This window comes from Salmo salar, chromosome 19 (genome assembly GCF_965601325.2).
Source record: "Salmo salar chromosome 19, fSalSal1, whole genome shotgun sequence".
Classification (NCBI taxonomy): domain Eukaryota; kingdom Metazoa; phylum Chordata; class Actinopteri; order Salmoniformes; family Salmonidae; genus Salmo; species Salmo salar.
In genome coordinates, this window is record NC_138309.1 from 38695651 (window position 1) to 38715982 (window position 20332).

Consider the following 20332-nt stretch of genomic DNA (forward strand, 5'->3'; position numbering starts at 1 on the left):
TACAATGTAGAAAATAGTAAAAATAAAGAAAAACCCTTGAATGAGTAGGTGTGTCCAAGCTTTTGACTGGTACTCTATGACTCTATGACCCCCCCCCCCCCCCCCCCCACAATGAACACCTTCACAAGACCTCAACATGACATGAGTCAACAGACACACACAGAGGAAGGATCTGGAAATATTGTGGTGTTTCAGTTCAGCAGAAAGAGGACTGGTGTGGTGCTGCTTCCTCTGGGGAGGAGTTGGGCAGACTGGTTAACCCTGAGAGAGGGAGATTGATCTGCCTCACTGCCTGTGATCCTCGTTAACCCTGACACACCGAAGGAGGTGACAAACACACCGACACATCTGTGTTATTTTCCTGCTGTAAAAAGCAAGAAAGAATATACAAAAAAAACAAAAAACATTTTGTGTGCGAACCACTCGTCATTTTTAGGACCTTGTCGGCACTGAGACGAAAGGCAGAGCTCTGACCCTGACGATGCAGTGTTGGGACAACCTAATCAACACCCTGAGCTGTGTGCTATTCCTGGTGGGAGTGAGCCACCTGGTGCGTCTGACCCAGGCCCCCTACGGACGCTACCTGGACTTGGGGCTGTCCTCCTCCTACTCCTCCATGCCCAGGATGGTGCCTGCTAGACTGGCCTGGTTCCTCCAGGAGCTCCCCTCTCTCCTGGTGCCACTGATGATGATGACTACCACAGCCAACCACACGGAGTCCAGCCTGGGGACCAGCCTGCTACTGGGGACCTTTTGTCTGCACTACTTTCAGAGGTACTGTACTGCCAGCCCTGTACTGTCTGTGCAGTAAAGAGAGAAAGAGTGTTACTGACTGACTGTGGCAAATTAACCCTAACCCCTAACCCTAACCCTAACTCCTAACCCCTAACCCTAACCCTAACTCCTAACCCCTAACCCTAAAGCATAACCCTAATGCCTAACCCTAACTCTAATAACTAACCCTAACGCCTAACCCCTAACACTAACCCTAACCCCTAACCCCTAACCCTAACGCCTAACCCTAATGCCTAACCCTAACCCTAACTCTAATGCCTAACCCTAACGCCTAACGCCTAACCCTAACCCTAACCCTGATGCCTAACCCTAACGCCTAATCCTAACCCTAACACTAACCCTAATGCCTAACCCTAACGCCTAACCCTAATGCCTAACCCTAACGTCTAATCCTAACCCTAACACTAACCCTAATGCCGAATCCTAACCCTAACCCCTAATCCTAACCCTAACTTTAAATTAAGACCAAAAAGCACTTTTTTTCTATTCATTAATTTTTACAATATAGAAAATGTTGACTTTACAGCTGGCCTGGTTAAGGGGAAGACTCATGATAATTAACATCAACCTGTGTGTGTGTGTGTGTGTGTGTGTGTGTGTGTGTGTGTGTGTGTGTGTGTGTGTGTGTGTGTGTGTGTGTGTGTGTGTGTGTGTGTGTGTGTGTGTGTGCAGGCGTGTGTGTGTGTGTGTGTGTGCAGGTGTGTGTGTGCGTGTGTGTGTGTGAGATATAGTATTCCTGCTCCGTACTGTTTAAAGGAGCTTGGAAGAAGGACAGATCAAATGTTAGCTCAGTGCAGTATGACTTCAGCTACACACACACACACACACACACACACACACACACATTTTTGTGTGCACAGTTCTTCAACATAGTCAGAGATGAACAATAAACTGTGGGGTCAAAATGTGATGCTATAACAGTATAAAAAAACATTATTTTCAAATTAACCTGTGAAACATGTCTGTACGCATCATGGTGATATGTTACACTGGCTCTAATCTATTCATGTTGTTGATAGACTGGTCTCTAATCTATTCATGTTGATGATAGACTCGTCTCTAATCTATTCATCATGTTGATGATAGACTGGTCTCTAATCTATTCATGTTGATGATAGACTGGTCTCTAATCTATTCATTATGTTGATGATAGACTGGCCTCTAATCTATTCATGTTGTTGATAGACTGGCCTCTAATCTATTCATTATGTTGATGATAGACTGGGCTCTAATCTATTCATGTTAATGATAGACTGATCTCTAATCTATTCATGTTGATGATAGACTGGTCTCTAATCTATTCATGTTGATGATAGACTGGCCTCTAATCTATTCATTATGTTGATGATAGACTGGGCTCTAATCTATTCATGTTAATGATAGACTGGTCTCTAATCTATTCATGTTGATGATAGACTGGTCTCTAATCTATTCATGTTAATGATAGACTGGACTCTAATCTATTCATTATGTTGATAGACTGGCCTCTAATCTATTCATTATATTGATGATAGACTGGCCTCTAATCTATTCATCATGTTGATGATAGACTGGCCTCTAATCTATTCATCATGTTGATGATAGACTGGCCTCTAATCTATTCATGTTGATGATAGACTGGCCTCTAATCTATTCATGTTGATGATAGACTGGTCTCTAATCTATTCATGTTGATGATAGACTGGGCTCTAATCTATTCATGTTGATGATAGACTGGTCTCTAATCTATTCATGTTGATGATAGACTGGCCTCTAATCTATTCATGTTGTTGATAGACTGGCCTCTAATCTATTCATTATGTTGATGATAGACTGGGCTCTAATCTATTCATGTTAATGATAGACTGATCTCTAATCTATTCATGTTGATGATAGACTGGTCTCTAATCTATTCATGTTGATGATAGACTGGCCTCTAATCTATTCATTATGTTGATGATAGACTGGGCTCTAATCTATTCATGTTAATGATAGACTGGTCTCTAATCTATTAATGTTGATGATAGACTGGTCTCTAATCTATTCATGTTGATGATAGACTGGCCTCTAATCTATTCATCATGTTGATGATAGACTGGCCTCTAATCTATTCATCATGTTGATGATAGACTGGCCTCTAATCTATTCATGTTGATGATAGACTGGCCTCTAATCTATTCATGTTGATGATAGACTGGTCTCTAATCTATTCATGTTGATGATAGACTGGGCTCTAATCTATTCATGTTGATGATAGACTGGTCTCTAATCTATTCATGTTGATGATAGACTGGGCTCTAATCTATTCATGTTAATGATAGACTGGTCTCTAATCTATTCATGTTAATGATAGACTGGTCTCTAATCTATTCATGTTGATGATAGACTGGCCTCTAATCTATTCATGTTGATGATAGACTGGCCTCTAATCTATTCATGTTGATGATAGACTGGACTCTAATCTATTCATTATGTTGATAGACTGTCCTCTAATCTATTCATGTTGATGATAGACTGGTCTCTAATCTATTCATCATGTTGATGATAGACTGGCCTCTAATCTATTCATCATGATGATGTTTGACTGGTCTCTAATCTATTCATGTTGATGATAGACTGGACTCTAATCTATTCATGTTAATGATAGACTGGTCTCTAATCTATTCATTATGTTGATGATAGACTGGCCTCTAATCTATTCATTATGTTGATGATAGACTGGTCTCTAATCTATTCATTATGTTGATGATAGACTGGTCTCTAATCTATTCATGTTGATGATAGACTGGTCTCTAATCTATTCATTATGTTGATGATAGACTGGTCTCTAATCTATTCATGTTGTTGATAGACTGGCCTCTAATCTATTCATCATGTTGATGATAGACTGGTCTCTAATCTATTCATGTTGATGATAGACTGGCCTCTAATCTATTCATGTTGTTGATAGACTGGCCTCTAATCTATTCATCATGTTGATGATAGACTGAACTCTAATCTATTAATGTTGATGATAGACTGGTCTCTAATCTATTCATGTTGATGATAGACTGGGCTCTAATCTATTCATCATGTTGATGATAGACTGGTCTCTAATCTATTCATCATGGTGATGATAGACTGGTCTCTAATCTATTCATGACAGATCAAGATGGCGGCAGGGCAGTTTCGCTGAGCATGTTGTGTCAAACTGTTTGTTTGGTTAAATGTTCAAATAATTTATTACTTAGCAAAACCGTTATAGGCTGCGAAAGTTGTCATTAAATATCAGGTAAAATCTAAAATCCTACAGGATCAAAGGGTTAAATTCGCTAGTAAACCAAGCAGTGACATCTGCTGGTTTCTACAGGAGGAGATACAGCCGGTGTGGTGCCCTCCCTGAAAGCCAAGAGATGATACATTTGCGCTGTGACTGACGGTCTAGACACGTTGGGCCGACTAGCTTTGGATAATCCTCACCGGTCAGGTTTTTCAACTGTGTTTCGCCATTCTACTGTAGACTTCTGCCTCCTCTGCTGCCTTGTTGTGCTGTGTGGTGGAAGCCGGAGGTCGGTATCTGCGCTGTGACATAACGTCTAGATGCGCTGGGCTAACTAGCCCAGGATACCCCTGCTGTGTGGACTCGCCACCGGTGATTGGCCAGTCTACTGGGCCCGCTGCTGCCTCACTGTGCGGCAGCCTACTGCAAGGCGACTGGGTGCATTGACCAGAACCACACACTTGGTGAAATCCCTGTCACAACAATACTTGGGCACTCACTTGGTTTCTAAGTCTACTAGACCTGTAGGCTACAGCTGAAATGCTTTTAGGGAATTTAAGGTTTCGAAAGAGTGACTCAGTATATTTTAATATTGTTTTATTTTTGTTTTAGTGAATTGTTAGAGATTCAGTGGTTAAAATTGGTGTTTTTGTACAAATGGTTTTAATTGCTGCCTACATGGGTTATGGCTCATTGTGTAGTCTAAACAATAAAAAAACAATCTCATCTCCTTACACCAGAGATACCGCTAAACCCTACTTTGACTGATGGTATAGTAATTATCATCTTTCAGAGGGATCTGATTGTGTTACCATTTGACTCCTACTGTGACATGGTCATAAAACTTTCTCATCAACAGGGTTTGGTCTGGCTAAAAACTGTGTTTGTTGTATCAGATGACTGTAGTTTTGATTTATTTTAAATCATCTAAGTGCAGAAAGATTTTTAGGAAGAAACAAATCGAGGTGTTTTATTATTCTGCTGCTTTTTGGTGTCAGGAAACATTCACCCAAACCCAGGCCCATTGGCTATGGATCAGGAAACATTCACCCAAACCCAGGCCAATTGGCTACAGATTAGGAAACGTTCACCCAAACCCAGGCCCATTGGCTACGGATCAGGAAACATTCACCCAAACCCAGGCCCATTGGCTATGGATCAGGAAACATTCACCCAAACCCAGACCCATTGGCTATGGATCAGGAAACATTCACCTAAACCTAGGCCCATTGGCTATGGATCAGGAAACATTCACCCAAACCCAGGCCCATTGGCTACGGATCAGGAAACATTCACCCAAACCCAGGCCCATTGGCTATGGATCAGGAAACATTCACCCAAACCCAGACCCATTGGCTATGGATCAGGAAACATTCACCCAAACCCAGACCCATTGGCTATGGATGAACTTCCCACTCCAAATGATTTAAAAACTAGATCAGGGTTGGGACTGATGCATATTAATGTGAAGAGTTTAATGCCAAAATTGGACATGATACAAGTCTGGGTACACACTGCTGACCCAGATGTCTTAGTGCTGTCCGAGACCTGGCTTAAGAAATCTGTTCTAAATCAGTCTGTAGGCTTGGGATGGTTATAATGTTTATAGATGTGACAGACAAAGTAAGGGGGGAGGTATAGCCATCTATATTAAAGACAGATATGTGATTACTGAGGTTTTTATCTAAACCAAAACAGTTTGAGTTTTTAGCATTGAAGCTGCAATTATTCAAAGCTGTGAACTTAGATTTCCATCTGCAAAAGTAGAATCCCTGGATTCTCTGGCTGAACTGACGCGTGGTTGGGGGGGGGGGGTGAAATGGTTCTTATGGGCGATTTAAACTGGGATTGGTTATCTCCAAACTCCGAGGCCAGAAGAGGACTGTGCAATATACTACATTTTACTCAAATTATAAATGCAAGTCACAAGACTCAATCAATCCAAAAGACATCTCCAAGTCAACACTTATTGGTGTTACTCTAACAAACAATCAAATCAATCCGGCATAAATACTCGGCCTGTTGGTATTTTCGCTAATGATTTAAGTGATCATTGTGCAGTTGCTTGTATTAGAGACACCAACATCCCCAAAGTGCCCTGTCGGTTCATAGTCAAATGAAATTTTAGGCAGTTCTGTGTGCAGACATTCCTGCATGAACTTTATGCATGCAACTGGGATAGGATTGTGCTTATTCCAGATATCGAAGAGGCATTCTTCTATTTTCATTCTATTATTTCTACTATCTGTGATAAACACGCCCCTCTCAAAAAGTACCAGGTAAAAGGTAGAGACAATCCCTGGTTTACAGGGGAATTATCTGATTGGATCCATAAACGAAGTACACAATGGGCCAAAGCCGGAAAGGGTCATTCTCGGGCTGAATGGCAGTTATTCAGGGCACTGAGAAATAAGTGCACTTTGTTAATACAAAAATGCAAATCTAGTTTCTATTATGAATCTACCAAGGCAAACCTCAATAACCCCACGAAATGATGGAAAACCATTAAATCCATGAATGCTAACACAAACTCCTTTGGTCTTCTGCTGAAATTGACCTCAAATTCAATGGATGTGACTAACAAGAATAAACTACTTGACATGTTTAATGAGGATTTTGCTAAAGCTAGGCATTTATTTGATAATGAAATCCTTATTCCCGTATTATGCCAAGAGACTATTTGTTTGACAATCATGTTCATCCAGTTGAAACAACAGAATCACTACAAAAGAGACTCTAGTGGATCAGGTACGGGTTGATGTTGATGCTCCATCAACCTGTATGTAGCAAAATGTGAATTTCTGTTATTTACATTGGATAAAAGTAGAGATTTAATATTGTTACTCCTGTGTTCTGCTATCCTTGTTTTCAGAGCGCGTTTTGTTTTTCCTACATAGCATAGATCACAAATACATTTGATCAGGTAAACTCAGCAAAAACAGAAACGTCCTCTCACTGTCAACTTTGTTTATTTTCAGCAAACTTAATATGTGTAAATATTTGTATGAACATAACAAGATTCAACAACTGAGACATAAACTGAACAAGTTCCACAGACATGTGACTAACAGAAATTGAATAATGTGTCCCTGAACAAAGGTGGGGGTCAAAATCAAAAGTAACATTCAGTATCTGGTGTGGCCACCAACTGCATTAAGTACTGCAGTGCATCTCCTCCTCATGGACTGCACCAGATTTGCCAGTTCTTGCTGTGAGATGTTACCCCACTCTTCCACCAAGGCACATGCATGTTCCCAGACATTTCTGGGGGGAATGGCCCTAGCCCTCACCCTCCGATCCAACAGGTCCCAGACGTGCTCAATGGGATTGAGATCTGGGCTCTTGTGTGATGTTCGGATGTACCGATCCTGTGCAGGTGTTGTTACACGTGGTCTGCCACTGTGAGGACGGTCAGCTGTCCGTCCAGTCTCCCTGTAGCGCTGTCTTAGATATCTCACAGCATGGACATTGCAATTTATTGCCCTGGCCACATCTGCAGTCCACATGCCTCCTTGCAGCATGCCTAAGGCATGTTCATGCAGATGAGCAGGGACCCTGGGCATCTTTCTTTTGGTGTTTTTCAGAGTCAGTAGAAAGGCCTCTTTAGTGTCCTAAGTTTTCATAACTGCGACCTTAATTGCCTACCGTATGTAAGCTGTTAGTGTCTTAACGACCGTTCCACAGGTGCATGTTCATTAATTGTTAATGGTTCATTGAACAAGCATGGGAAACAGTGCTTAAACCCTTTACAATGAAGATCTGTGAAGTTATTTGGATTTTTACAAATTATCTTTGAAAGACAGGGTCCTGAATAAGGGACGTTTCTTTTTTTGCTGAGTTTAAATCAATTTTTTTGTGGAACATGTAATGATGCCCTTGATCTTAATGGTCTGGCCCGTAATCGGTTGATTGAACATTGTGCATTTGTTAGTGAAGTTACACTGGGTACATCGGCCACATCAATAGTTACCATCCTGCACTTTGTCTAGAAAGCTTCTACGTGGCACTGGTGGAAGATCAGACCTCATCACCATGTGACTGATGTTGGGGGCGGGTCTGAAGACTACCCGTGGGAGTACTTTAAACGTCTTTTCCAATTGTGAATCAGTGATCAAGATGTACCAGTGTTTTTGTAATGATGTGAACAAACTGTTTACCAAGTGGGGAGTACTGAAGGAAGCATTGAACGCGTCGGTCAGGAGGGCGAGGAGGTTTGGGTGAGGCTGTCATCCTGGGTCATATTTTTATAACATGTTGACCAAACCGGACGCACGCTTGCGCACGCCATCGAGCGCACACCATCGAGGGCACGCCATCGAGCGCACGTTGATTTTGTTCACCTACACCATAAGCGATCAGGACACGCAGGTTGAAATATCGAGGGTTGGGGGAGAGAGACAAGGAGAGGGAGGAGGGCAGGCGCCTCAGCGGAGTATGGAGTCCCGAGAGAAAGCAAGAGCAAGATGGTTGGCAGGAGTAGTGCAGTATTATCATAAGGAGACGAATACTTGGAAAACGGAGGAGGAATGGAGGGAAAAATAGAGGGAGGAGGAGGTCTAAGAGAGAGAGAGGGAAGAAGAGGGTGAGCTTGAGTCGGATAAAAATGGTGGACAAAAGGGAGATGGTTTGTTAAAGAAGAACGGTAGAAAATGTAACAGAGGGAGCTGAAGACAGAGGAGGAGAAATGGAAGTGAATGAGGGTGAAATATCGGAGGTGGTAGGTGTGGTGAAGTTATCGGAGACCGAGGTATGCACCGAGGATCAGGAAAAAGATGAGTCTGTGACATTAGCAATGAAGTTTTTGGAAAAAGTGGACTCTTGCCTTTTGGCTGATCCATTTGTGGTTTCACAGTGGGTGAAACACACAGGTCAACCACACTGAGTGTTCACATCCCCAAATATACTCATTTCACCTCACATGACCATTACGGACATGACGCATGCGGGTGTAAAAAACATTTGTATATCTCTAATAATTAAATAACAATGAGATGGGTACATGTAATGGTTCCAGAAAATAATATATATCTACAAAATGACCAAGTGGGTCACCTGGAAGGCAAGGGAAATCAAAGTAAAGTAACATTTTCAGGTTAGAAATGGTCTGATATCAAACTCTTGGTTCAGACCTCTAGGAGACATGATACACAAACAGGGAATCCAATGCAATTCTCTTCTCAATGATAGATTATCAGTATCTCCCCCCCTCCTAGGAGCCTTAACATGTTCGATACCAACGTATCTCAAAGAGCTAATATTGTGACGAGCCTCCATGACATGCGCAGCCACAGGGTCCATATATGTGACTCACCACCTGGATTCGGACTTATGTAGTAAAATGTGAATTTCTGTTATGGATAAAAGGATAAAAGTAGAGACTTAATATTGTTACTCCTGTGTTCTGCTATCCTTGTTTTCAGAGCTCGTTTTGTTTTTCCTACATAGCATAGATCACAAATACATTTGATCAGGCAAGCTCAGCAAAAAAAAAAAAGTATTCTCACTGTCAACTGCGTTTATTTTCAGCAAAATGAACATGTGTAAATATTTGTATGAACATAACAAGATTCAACAACTGAGACATAAACTGAACAAGTTCCACAGACATGTGACTAACAGAAATGGAATAACGTGTCCCTGAACAAAGGTGGGGGTCAAAATCAAAAGTAACAGTCAGTATCTGGTGTGGCCACCAGCTGCATTAAGTACTGCAGTGCATCTCCTCCTCATGGACTGCACCAGCTTTTCCAGTTCTTGCTGTGAGATGTTACCCCACTCTTCCACCAAGGCACATGCATGTTCCCGGCCATTTCTGGGGGGAATGGCCCTAGCCCTCACCCTCCGATCCAACAGGTCCCAGATGTGCTCAATGGGATTGAGACCCGGGCTCTTGTGTGATGTTCAGATGTACCGATCCTGTGCCGGTGTTGTTACACGTGGTCTGCCACTGCGAGGATGGTCAGCTGTCCGTCCTGTCTCCCTGTAGAGCTGTCTTAGATATCTCACAGCATGGACATTGCAATTTATTGCCCTGGCCACATCTGCAATCCTCATGCCTCCTTGCAGCATGCCTAAGCCACGTTCATGCAGATGAGCAGGGACCCTGGGCATCGTTCTTTTGGTGTTTTTCAGAGTCAGTAGAAAGGCCTCTTTAGTGTCCTAAGTTTTCATAACTGTGACCTTAGTTGCCTACCGTATGTAAGCTGTTAGTGTCTTAACGACCGTTCCACAGGTGCATGTTCATTAATTGTTAATGGTTCATTGAACAAGCATGGGAAACAGTGCTTAAACCCTTTACAATGAAGATCTGTGAAGTTATTTGGATTTTTACAAATTATCTTTGAAAGACAGGGTCCTGAATAAGGGACGTTTCTTTTTTTGCTGAGTTTAAATAAAAAAATTTGTGGAACATGTAATGATGCCCTTGATCTTAATGGTCTGGCCCGTAATCGGGTGACTGAACATTGTGCATTTGTTAGTGAAGTTACACTGGGTACATCGGCCACATCTATAGTTACCATCCTGCACTTTGTCTAGAAAGCTTCCACGTGGCACTGGTGGAAGATCAGACCTCACCACCATGTGACTGATGTTGGGGGCGGGTCTGAAGACTACCCGTGGGAGTACTTTAAACGTCTTTTCCAATTGTGAATCAGTGATGAAGATGTACTTGTTTTTTAATGATGTGGTCAAACTGTTTACCAAGTGGGGAGTACTGAAGGAAGCATTGAACGCGTCGGTCAGGAGGGCGAGGAGGTTTGGGTGAGGCTGTCATCCTGGGTCATATTTTTATAACATGCTGACCAAACCGGACGCACGCTTGCGCACGCCATCGAGCACACGCCATCGAGCACACATTGATTTTGTTCACCCACACCATAAGCGATCAGGACACGCAGGTTGAAATATCGAGGGTTGGGGGAGAGAGACAAGGAGAGGGAGGAGGGCAGGCGCTTTGGCGGAATATGGAGTCCCGAGAGAAAGCAAGAACAAGATGGTTGGCAGGAGTAGTGCAGTATTATCATAAGGAGACGAATACTTGGAAAACGGAGGAGGAATGGAGGGAATAGAGAGGGAGAGGAGGTCTAAGAGCGAGAGAGGGAAAAAGAGGGTGAGCTTGAGTCGGATAAAAATGGTGGACAAAAGGGAGATGGTTTGTTAAAGAAGAACGGTAGAAAATGTAAACAGAGGGAGCTGAAGACAGAGGAGGAGAAATGGAAGTGAATGAGGGTGAAATATCGGAGGTGGTAGGTGTGGTGGTTATCGGAGACCGAGGTATGCACCGAGGATCAGGAAAAAGATGAGTCTGTGACAGTAGGAGTGAAGGTTATGGAAAAAGTGGACTCTTGCCTGTTGGCTGATCCATTTGTGGTTTCACAGTGGGTGAAACACACTCTGGTCAACCACACTGTGTGTTCACATCCCCAAATATACTCATTTCACCTCACATAACCATTACGGACATGACGCATGTGGGTGTAAAAAACATTTGTATATCTCTAATAATTAAATAACAATGAGATGGGTACATGTAATGGTTCCAGAAAATAATATATATCTACAAAATGACCAAGTGGGTAACCTGGAAGGCAAGGGAAATCAAAGTAAAGTAACATTTTCAGGTTAGAAATGGTCTGATATCAAACTCATGGTTCAGACCTCTAGGAGACATGGTACACAAACAGGGAATCCAATACAATTCTCTTCTCAATAATAGATTATCAGTATCTCCCCCCCTCCTAGGAGCCTTAACATGTTCGATACCAACGTATCTCAAAGAGCTAATATTGTGACGAGCCTCCATGACATGCGCAGCCACAGGGTCCTGATATGTGACTCACCACCTGGATTCGGACTTATGTAGTAAAATGTGAATTTCTGTTATTTACATTGGATAAAGGTAGAGACTTAATATTCTTACTCCTGTGTTCTGCTATCCTTGTTTACAGAGCTCGTTTTGTTTTTCCTACATAGCATAGATCACAAATACATTTGATCAGGCAAGCTCAGCAAAAAAAAAAAGTCCTCACTGTCAACTGCGTTTATTTTCAGCAAAATGAACATGTGTAAATATTTGTATCAACATAACAAGATTCAACAACTGAGACATAAACTGAACAAGTTCCACAGACATGTGACTAACAGAAATGGAATAACGTGTCCCTGAACAAAGGTGGGGGTCAAAATCAAAAGTAACAGTCAGTATCTGGTGTGGCCACCAACTGCATTAAGTACTGCAGTGCATCTCCTCCTCATGGACTGCACCAGCTTTTCCAGTTCTTGCTGTGAGATGTTACCCCACTCTTCCACCAAGGCACATGCATGTTCCCGGCCATTTCTGGGGGGAATGGCCCTAGCCCTCACCCTCCGATCCAACAGGTCCCAGATGTGCTCAATGGGATTGAGACCCGGGCTCTTGTGTGATGTTCAGATGTACCGATCCTGTGCCGGTGTTGTTACACGTGGTCTGCCACTGCGAGGACGGTCAGCTGTCCGTCCTGTCTCCCTGTAGCGCTGTCTTAGATATCTCACAGCATGGACATTGCAATTTATTGCCCTGGCCACATCTGCAATCCTCATGCCTCCTTGCAGCATGCCTAAGCCACGTTCATGCAGATGAGCAGGGACCCTGGGCATCGTTCTTTTGGTGTTTTTCAGAGTCAGTAGAAAGGCCTCTTTAGTGTCCTAAGTTTTCATAACTGTGACTTTAGTTGCCTACCGTATGTAAGCTGTTATTGCCTTAACGACCGTTCCACAGGTGCATGTTCATTAATTGTTAATGGTTCGTTGAACAAACATGGGAAACAGTGCTTAAACCCTTTACAATGAAGATCTGTTTAGTTATTTGGAGTTTTACAAATTATCTTTGAAAGACAGGGTCCTGAATAAGGGACGTTTCTTTTTTTGCTGAGTTTAAATCAATTTTTTTGTGGAACATGTAATGATGCCCTTGATCTTAATGGTCTGGCCCGTAATCGGTTGATTGAACATTGTGCATTTGTTAGTGAAGTTACACTGGGTACATCGGCCACATCTATAGTTACCATCCTGCACTTTGTCTAGAAAGCTTCTACGTGGCACTGGTGGAAGATCAGACCTCACCACCATGTGACTGATGTTGGGGGCGGGTCTGAAGACTACCCGTGGGAGTACTTTAAACGTCTTTTCCAATTGTGAATCAGTGATCAAGATGTACTTGTTTTTTAATGATGTGGTCAAACTGTTTACCAAGTGGGGAGTACTGAAGGAAGCATTGAACACGTCGGTCAGGAGGGCGAGGAGGTTTGGGTGAGGCTGTCATCCTGGGTCATATTTTTATAACATGCTGACCAAACCGGACGCACGCTTCCGCACGCCATCGAGTGCACGCCATCGAGCGCACGTTGATTTTGTTCACCCACACCATAAGCGATCAGGACACGCAGGTTGAAATATCGAGGGTTGGGGGAGAGAGACAAGGAGAGGGAGGAGGGCAGGCGCCTCGGCGGAAAATGGAGTCCCGAGAGAAAGCAAGAACAAGATGGTTGGCAGGAGTAGTGCAGTATTATCATAAGGAGACGAATACTTGGAAACGGAGGAGGAATAGAGGGAAAAAGAGAGAGAGAGGAGGTCTAAGAGCGAGAGAGGGAAGAAGAGGGTGAGCTTGAGTCGGATAAAAATGGTGGACAAAAGGGAGATGGTTTGTTAAAGAAGAACGGTAGAAAATGTAAACAGAGGGAGCTGAAGACAGAGGAGGAGAAATGGAAGTGAATGAGGGTGAAATATCGGAGGTGGTAGGTGTGGTGAAGTTATCGGAGACAGAGGTATGCACCAAGGATCAGGAAAAAGATGAGTCTGTGACAGTAGAAGTGAAGGTTTTGGAAAAAGTGGACTCTTGCCTGTTGGCTGATCCTTTTGTGGTTTCATGGTGGTTGAAAAAAAGAGTTGAGTCATGTGGAATCGGTGAGGGTAACTAGAAGTGGTCTAGTGATAATTGTTTGTTTTTCTATTGGTCAGAGGGAGAATGCGCTCGGAGTAAAACAAATGGGGGCAAGAGAAGTGAATTGTTTCCCTCTCAAGAAAAGGGCAGTAAATTTTAAAGTTGACCAGCTGAGAGGAACAATTCCCGGTGTATATGATGCTCGTCGTTTGATGCGACGCACACAGGGTGGTGAAACAGAAGAGTCGTTGTCTGTTCTTTTGAGTTTTGATGTTGAGTCTTTACCCGTCAAAGTGAAGTTAGGCTATATAAGTTATACTCTACAAGCGTATGTTCCCGAATAAAATTAAGATGTTACAGGTGTCAAGCTTATGGGCATGTGGCAGCAGTGTGTAGGAGGGATGGTCCAAGGTTTTTAGAAGTGTGCAGAAGGGCATGAGACAAAGAAATGTGTAGTATTGGGGAAAGTAGTGGTATGTATTAATTGTAGGGGTGCCCATGGGGCTGGGGATCAGAAATGTCCCGTGCGAGAGAGGCAGGTTGAGGTTTCCAGGGTCAGAGTAGTGTAGAAGTTGTCATACGTTGAGGCAGTGAAGAAAGTCGAGGAAGATGGGTTAAGGGCTCGTAAGTCAGCATTTCACGGTCAACACCTGTTGTATTCGGCGCATGAGACAAATACAATTTGATTTGGTATACATGGAATAAACTCAGGTCAAGCACTGCCCCCAACACATACAAGAAACAGATGAACTGTTTCCATTCTATTCTATCCATGTGGTGACACAACAGTATCAACAACTGCACATTGATCATTTAAGTACAAGTGACTTTAACAATATTACATGCCATTTAGTATACGATTTTATCCAAATCAACATGGTCACACGTGCATTCATTTCCCAGGAATCAAACTCACTATCCTGCCGTTTCAAGCGTCATGCTCTATCGACTGAGCTAGGACCTTAAACACATGACATCACTGTGACAACAAAAAATGTAAACTTGTGGAATGCATTATGTACTGCTTATGAATGCATTATGTATGGGTTATGAATGCATTATGTATGGGTTATGAATGCATTATGTATGGGTTATGAATTCATTATGTATATGTTATGAATGCATTATGTACTGCTTATGAATGCATTATGTATGGTTTATGAATGCATTATGTATGGATTATGAATGCATTATGTATAGGTTATGAATGCATTATATATAGGTTATGAATGCATTATGTATGGGTTATGAATCCATTATGTATAGGTTATGAATGCATTATGTACTGCTTATGAATGCATTATGTATGGGTCAGGGAATGGACTCCACAAGGTGTGGAAAGAGTTTCACAGGGATGCTTGTCCATGTTGAGTCCAATGCTTCCCACAGTTCTGTCAAGATGGCTGAATATCCTTTGGGTGGTGGACCCTTCTTGATACACACAGGCTAAACTGTCCAACGTGAAAAAACCCAGCAGCGTTGCAGTTCTTGACACACTCTAACCGTTACGCCTGGCACCTACTACCATACCACATTCAAAGGCACTATTGTCTTGCCCATTCATCCACGGAATGACACAAATACACAATCTATGTCTCAGTTGTCTCAAGACCTAAAAATACTTCTTTAACCTGTCTCCTTCCCTTCATCTACACTGATTGAAGTTGATTTAACATGTGACATGAAAAAGGGATCATAGCTTACACCTGGATTCACCTGGTCAGTCTATGATATGGAAAGAACATGTGTTCCTAATGTTTGTACACTCTGTGTAGTTCTACCCTGTCACTCAGTGAAGTTTCTACCCTGTCATTCAGTGTAGTTTCTACCCTGTCACTCAGTGTAGTTTCTACCCTTGTCATTCAGTGTAGTTTGTACCCTGTCACTCAGTGTAGAGTCTACCCTGTCACTCAGTGTAGTTTCTACGCTGTCATTCAGTGTAGTTCCTAACCTGTCACTCAGTGTAGTTTCTACACTGTCATTCAGTGTAGTTCCTAACCTGTCACTCAGTGTAGTTCCTAACCTGTCACTCAGTGTAGTTCCTACCCTGTCACTCAGTGTAGTTCCTTACCTGTCACTTAGTGTAGTTTCTACCCTGTCACTCAGTGTTGTTTCTACCCTGTCATTCAGTGTAGTTCCTAACCTGTCACTCAGTGAAGTTTCTACCCTGTCATTCAGTGTAGTTCCTAACCTGTCACTCAGTGTAGTTTCTACCCTGTCATTCAGTGTAGTTCCTAACCTGTCACTCAGTGTAGTTTCTACCCTGTCATGTACTTATTTTCACTCCTTCTTCTTTTTCCCTCCCATGCTGCCAGGACGTTTGTGTACTCGGTGCTGATGCGAGGACGACCGTTTCCCCTCCATGTCATGATAGAGGCGGGGGTGTTCTGCAGTCTGAACGGGTTCACACAGAGTCACTACCTGGTCCACTGTGCCCACTACCACCCCACATGGACCTCTGACACACGCTTCCTCATTGGTACAAACATTTCTGAGGGTCAAGAGATAAACCTGAGTTTACTAATTGATCAAGATGTTTCTTTTAATCAACACTTAAAAGTCTTGGTGTTGTAGTTGTTGTTATAGCAAACAATGTTTTCACACTACAATGATTCTCCTCAAAAAGTGATTAGAACTTAAATAGATAGTTCACCCAAATTACATGCTTTGGTTTAGTTTGCCTGGCGCTGCATTCACATGCTAATGTTTTACCATTTGTGACACAAATCCCATTCAGGTCATGGGACCGATATGACCTTTTTTTGGGGGGCATCATGTCCAAATCATCCAAAAGTATCTAAAATTGATTGAGAAGTTTAACAAAGTCACTTATAGATGATTTGAATATGATGCATCAACAATGCTAATATCGGTCCCATGACATGAATGGGATTTGTGTCACGAATGGTAAAACGTTAGCATGTCGAAACAGTGCCAGGCAAACTAAACCAAGCATGGATTTGCAGTCATACCTTGGCCATAGACTGCTTACAGGGTAAGGAAACCATTATGTCATTTTGGTGAGCGCATCCCTTAAATCGATGGACTTGCAGATAGTTGACAAATTCTTCACCGCAGCTTTCTACCATTGATTCAAATAAAAACCAAGTGTTTATTTTACCAGGTTCAACCCTGTTTCTCCTGGGCATGGCTATCAACGTCCACAGTGACTATCTTCTACGAAACCTGAGACAGCCTGGAGAAGTCATCTACAAGATCCCTAAAGGTATACAGTGGCTTGCGAAAGTATTCATCCCCCTTGGCATTTTTCCTATTTTGTTGCCTTACAACCTGGAATTAAAATGGATTTTGGGGGGGTTGTATCATTTGATTTAGACAACATACCTACCACTATGAAGATGCAAACAAGAAATAAGACAAAAAACGGAAAACTTGAGCGCGCATAACTATTCACCCCCCAATGTCAATACTTTGTAGAGCCACCTTTTACAGCAATTACAGCTGCAAGTCTCTTGGGGTATGTATCTATAAGTTTGGCACATCTAGCCACTGGATTGTTGCCCATTCTTCAAGGCAAAACTGATCCAGCTCCTTCAAGTCCTTCAATTTTAGTCTCATCTGACCAGAGTACCTTCTTCCATATGTTTGGGGAGTCTCCTCCCATGCCTTTTGGTGAACACCAAATGTGTTTGCTTCTTTTTTTCTTTAAGCAATGGGTTTTTTCTGGGCACTCTTCCGTAAAGCCCAGATCTGTGGAATGTACGGCTTAAAGTGGTCCTATGGACAGATACTCCAATCTCTGTTGTGCAGCTTTGCAGCTCCTTCAGGGTTATCTTTGGTCTCTTTATTGCCTCTCTGATTAATGCCCTCCTTGCCTGGTCCATGAGTTTTGGTGGGCAGCCCTCTCCTGCTAGGTTTGTTGTGGTGCCATATTCTTTCCATTTTTTTATAATGGATTTAATGGTGCTCTGTGGGATGTTCAAAGTTTCGGATATATTTTTTTATAACCCAACCCTGATCTGTACTTCTCCACAACTCTGTCCCTGACCTGTTTGGAGAGCTCCTTGGTCTTCATGGTGGGGCCCCTTGCTTAGTGGTGTTGCAGACTCTGGGGCCTTTCAGAACAGGTGTATATATACTGAGATCATGTGACAGATCATGTGACACTTAGATTGCATACAGGTGGACTTTATTTAACTAATTATGTGACTTCTGAAGGTAATTGGTTGTGTACTGTCTTGCCAACTCCTTTTTTTCAAGTTATTCTCACTTGGCAAGAATTCAAAAACTATAAAAACCAATGGTCCAATAATCTAGAATGTGGCTGTGTGGACGTTTAGATTCTGATAATTGCCATAGCAAGACAGTACAAAAGGGAATGGATCCAGGCTACTAGCTTTGTACCTCTAGTGGGTAGTTCTGTTACGGCTGTCAAAAGGAGGGGACCAAAGCGCAGCGTGGTGAGTGTTCATTCTATTTATTTAGACAATGAAAACACTAACAAAGAAACAAACCGAAAACAGCCAAACAGTTCCGTCAGGTCACAGAATAACAAAACAGAAAATAACTACCCACAAAACCCCAGGTGGGAAAAGGCTGCCTAAGTATGGCTCCCAATCAGAGACAACGATAGACAGCTGCCTCTGATTGGAAACCATACCCGGCCAAAACATAGAAATAAAATACATAGAATGCCCACCCCATATCACACCCTGACCCAACTAAACAGAGAAAAACAGCTCTCTCAGGTCAGGGCGTGACATCTAGTGACTTTTAACCCTATTGTAATATCTAAAACCCAAACTACTACTTGTTTACACTATAATGACAAAGTGTCATGTCTTCCCACTAAAGTTATTATACACTGAACAAAAATATAAACGCAACATGTAAAGTGTTGGTCCCATGTTTAATAAGCTGAAATAAAAGATCCCAGGAAAGTTCCATACGCACACAAATTTGTTTAAATCCCTGTTAGTGAGCATTTCTCCTTTGCCAAGATAATCCATCCACCTGACAGATGTGTCTGAATCTTGCGGGTAAATGCTGCTAGTAGATAGTTTCAAATAGGCCTGGTCGGTGCATCACTAACACTAGCTAACACTAGCTAACACTAGCTAACACTAGCTAACACTAGCTAACACTAGCTAACACTAGCTAACACTAGCTAACACTAGCTAACACTAGCTAACACTAGCTAACAGGGAAGACATCAGCACAGACCATAGGAGTAAAAAAAAAACACCACAAAAGGCAAAAAACAATTTGGGATTATTTTGAGTACATTGCTGGAAAGGACAAAAGCAAATGTATTTTAGTGTCAGAAGATGGCAGAATGTGTGGAACAGAGATAAAAGGGGGAAAAACCCAACCAACCTCAACGTTAATCTGAACAGAACCCACAAACAATTTCAGAATAAAGTGATGGTGAGACATTTTATTTTGGGGAATTTTGTCAGGATTTGACTCCTGGTATCATATGAACACACATAAGATGTGGAAAATGTTTAGAATTGCAGAAAATGAGCTTTAAACCTGCAAATGTTTCTCATTGCAAACAAGAAGGGTGTGAACAGTTTGGGGCTGCATGGGTTGCGAGGTGGGGGGTTTGTTACTACGGCGATAAATGACAACATCCATCCAGACCTTTGCCACCTCGGAAATGTGTGTGACCACACCATCTCAAATAATACTGCAGTACCCCTGCTATAGGTCTACAACACATTAATAAATAGTACTGGAATACCCCTGCTATAGGACTACAACACATTAATAAATAGTACTCTAGTACCCCTGCTATAGGACTACAACACATTAATAAATAGTACTGCAGTACCCCTGCTATAGGTCTACAACACATTAATAAATAGTACTGGAATACCCCTGCTATAGGACTACAACACATTAATAAATAGTACTCTAGTACACCTGCTATAGGACTACAACACATTAATAAATAGTACTGGAATACCCCTGCTATAGGTCTACAACACATTAATAAATAGTACTGGAATACCCCTGCTATAGGACTACAACACATTAATAAATAGTACTGGAATACCCCTGCTATAGGTCTACAACACATTAATAAATAGTACTGGAATACCCCTGCTATAGGACTACAACACATTAATAAATAGCACTGGAATACCCCTGCTATAGGTCTACAACACATTAATAAATAGTACTCTAGTACCCCTGCTATAGGACTACAACACATTAATAAATAGTACTGGAATACCCCTGCTATAGGTCTACAACACATTAATAAATAGTACTGGAAAACCCCTGCTATAGGTCTACAACACATTAATAAATAGTACTGGAATACCCCTGCTATAGGTCTACAACACATTCATAAATAGTACTGGAATACCCCTGCTATAGGTCTACAACACATTAATAAATAGTACTGCTGT

The 20332-nt window shown here is 42.1% G+C and overlaps 1 protein-coding gene across 1 annotated transcript in view; it reads left to right on the plus strand.

The window, feature by feature from the left end:
- The first annotated feature begins 425 nt into the window (after positions 1 to 425).
- The window catches only part of LOC106590888 (3-oxo-5-alpha-steroid 4-dehydrogenase 2), a 66822-nt gene continuing 46915 nt past the window's right edge, over positions 426 to 20332 (plus strand). The window contains exons 1-3 of the mRNA XM_045702276.2: positions 426 to 774; positions 16268 to 16431; positions 17077 to 17178. Coding sequence (XP_045558232.1) covers positions 482 to 774; positions 16268 to 16431; positions 17077 to 17178 — 559 coding nt within the window. The 5' untranslated portion in view covers positions 426 to 481. The remainder of the gene's footprint in view (positions 775 to 16267; positions 16432 to 17076; positions 17179 to 20332) is intronic.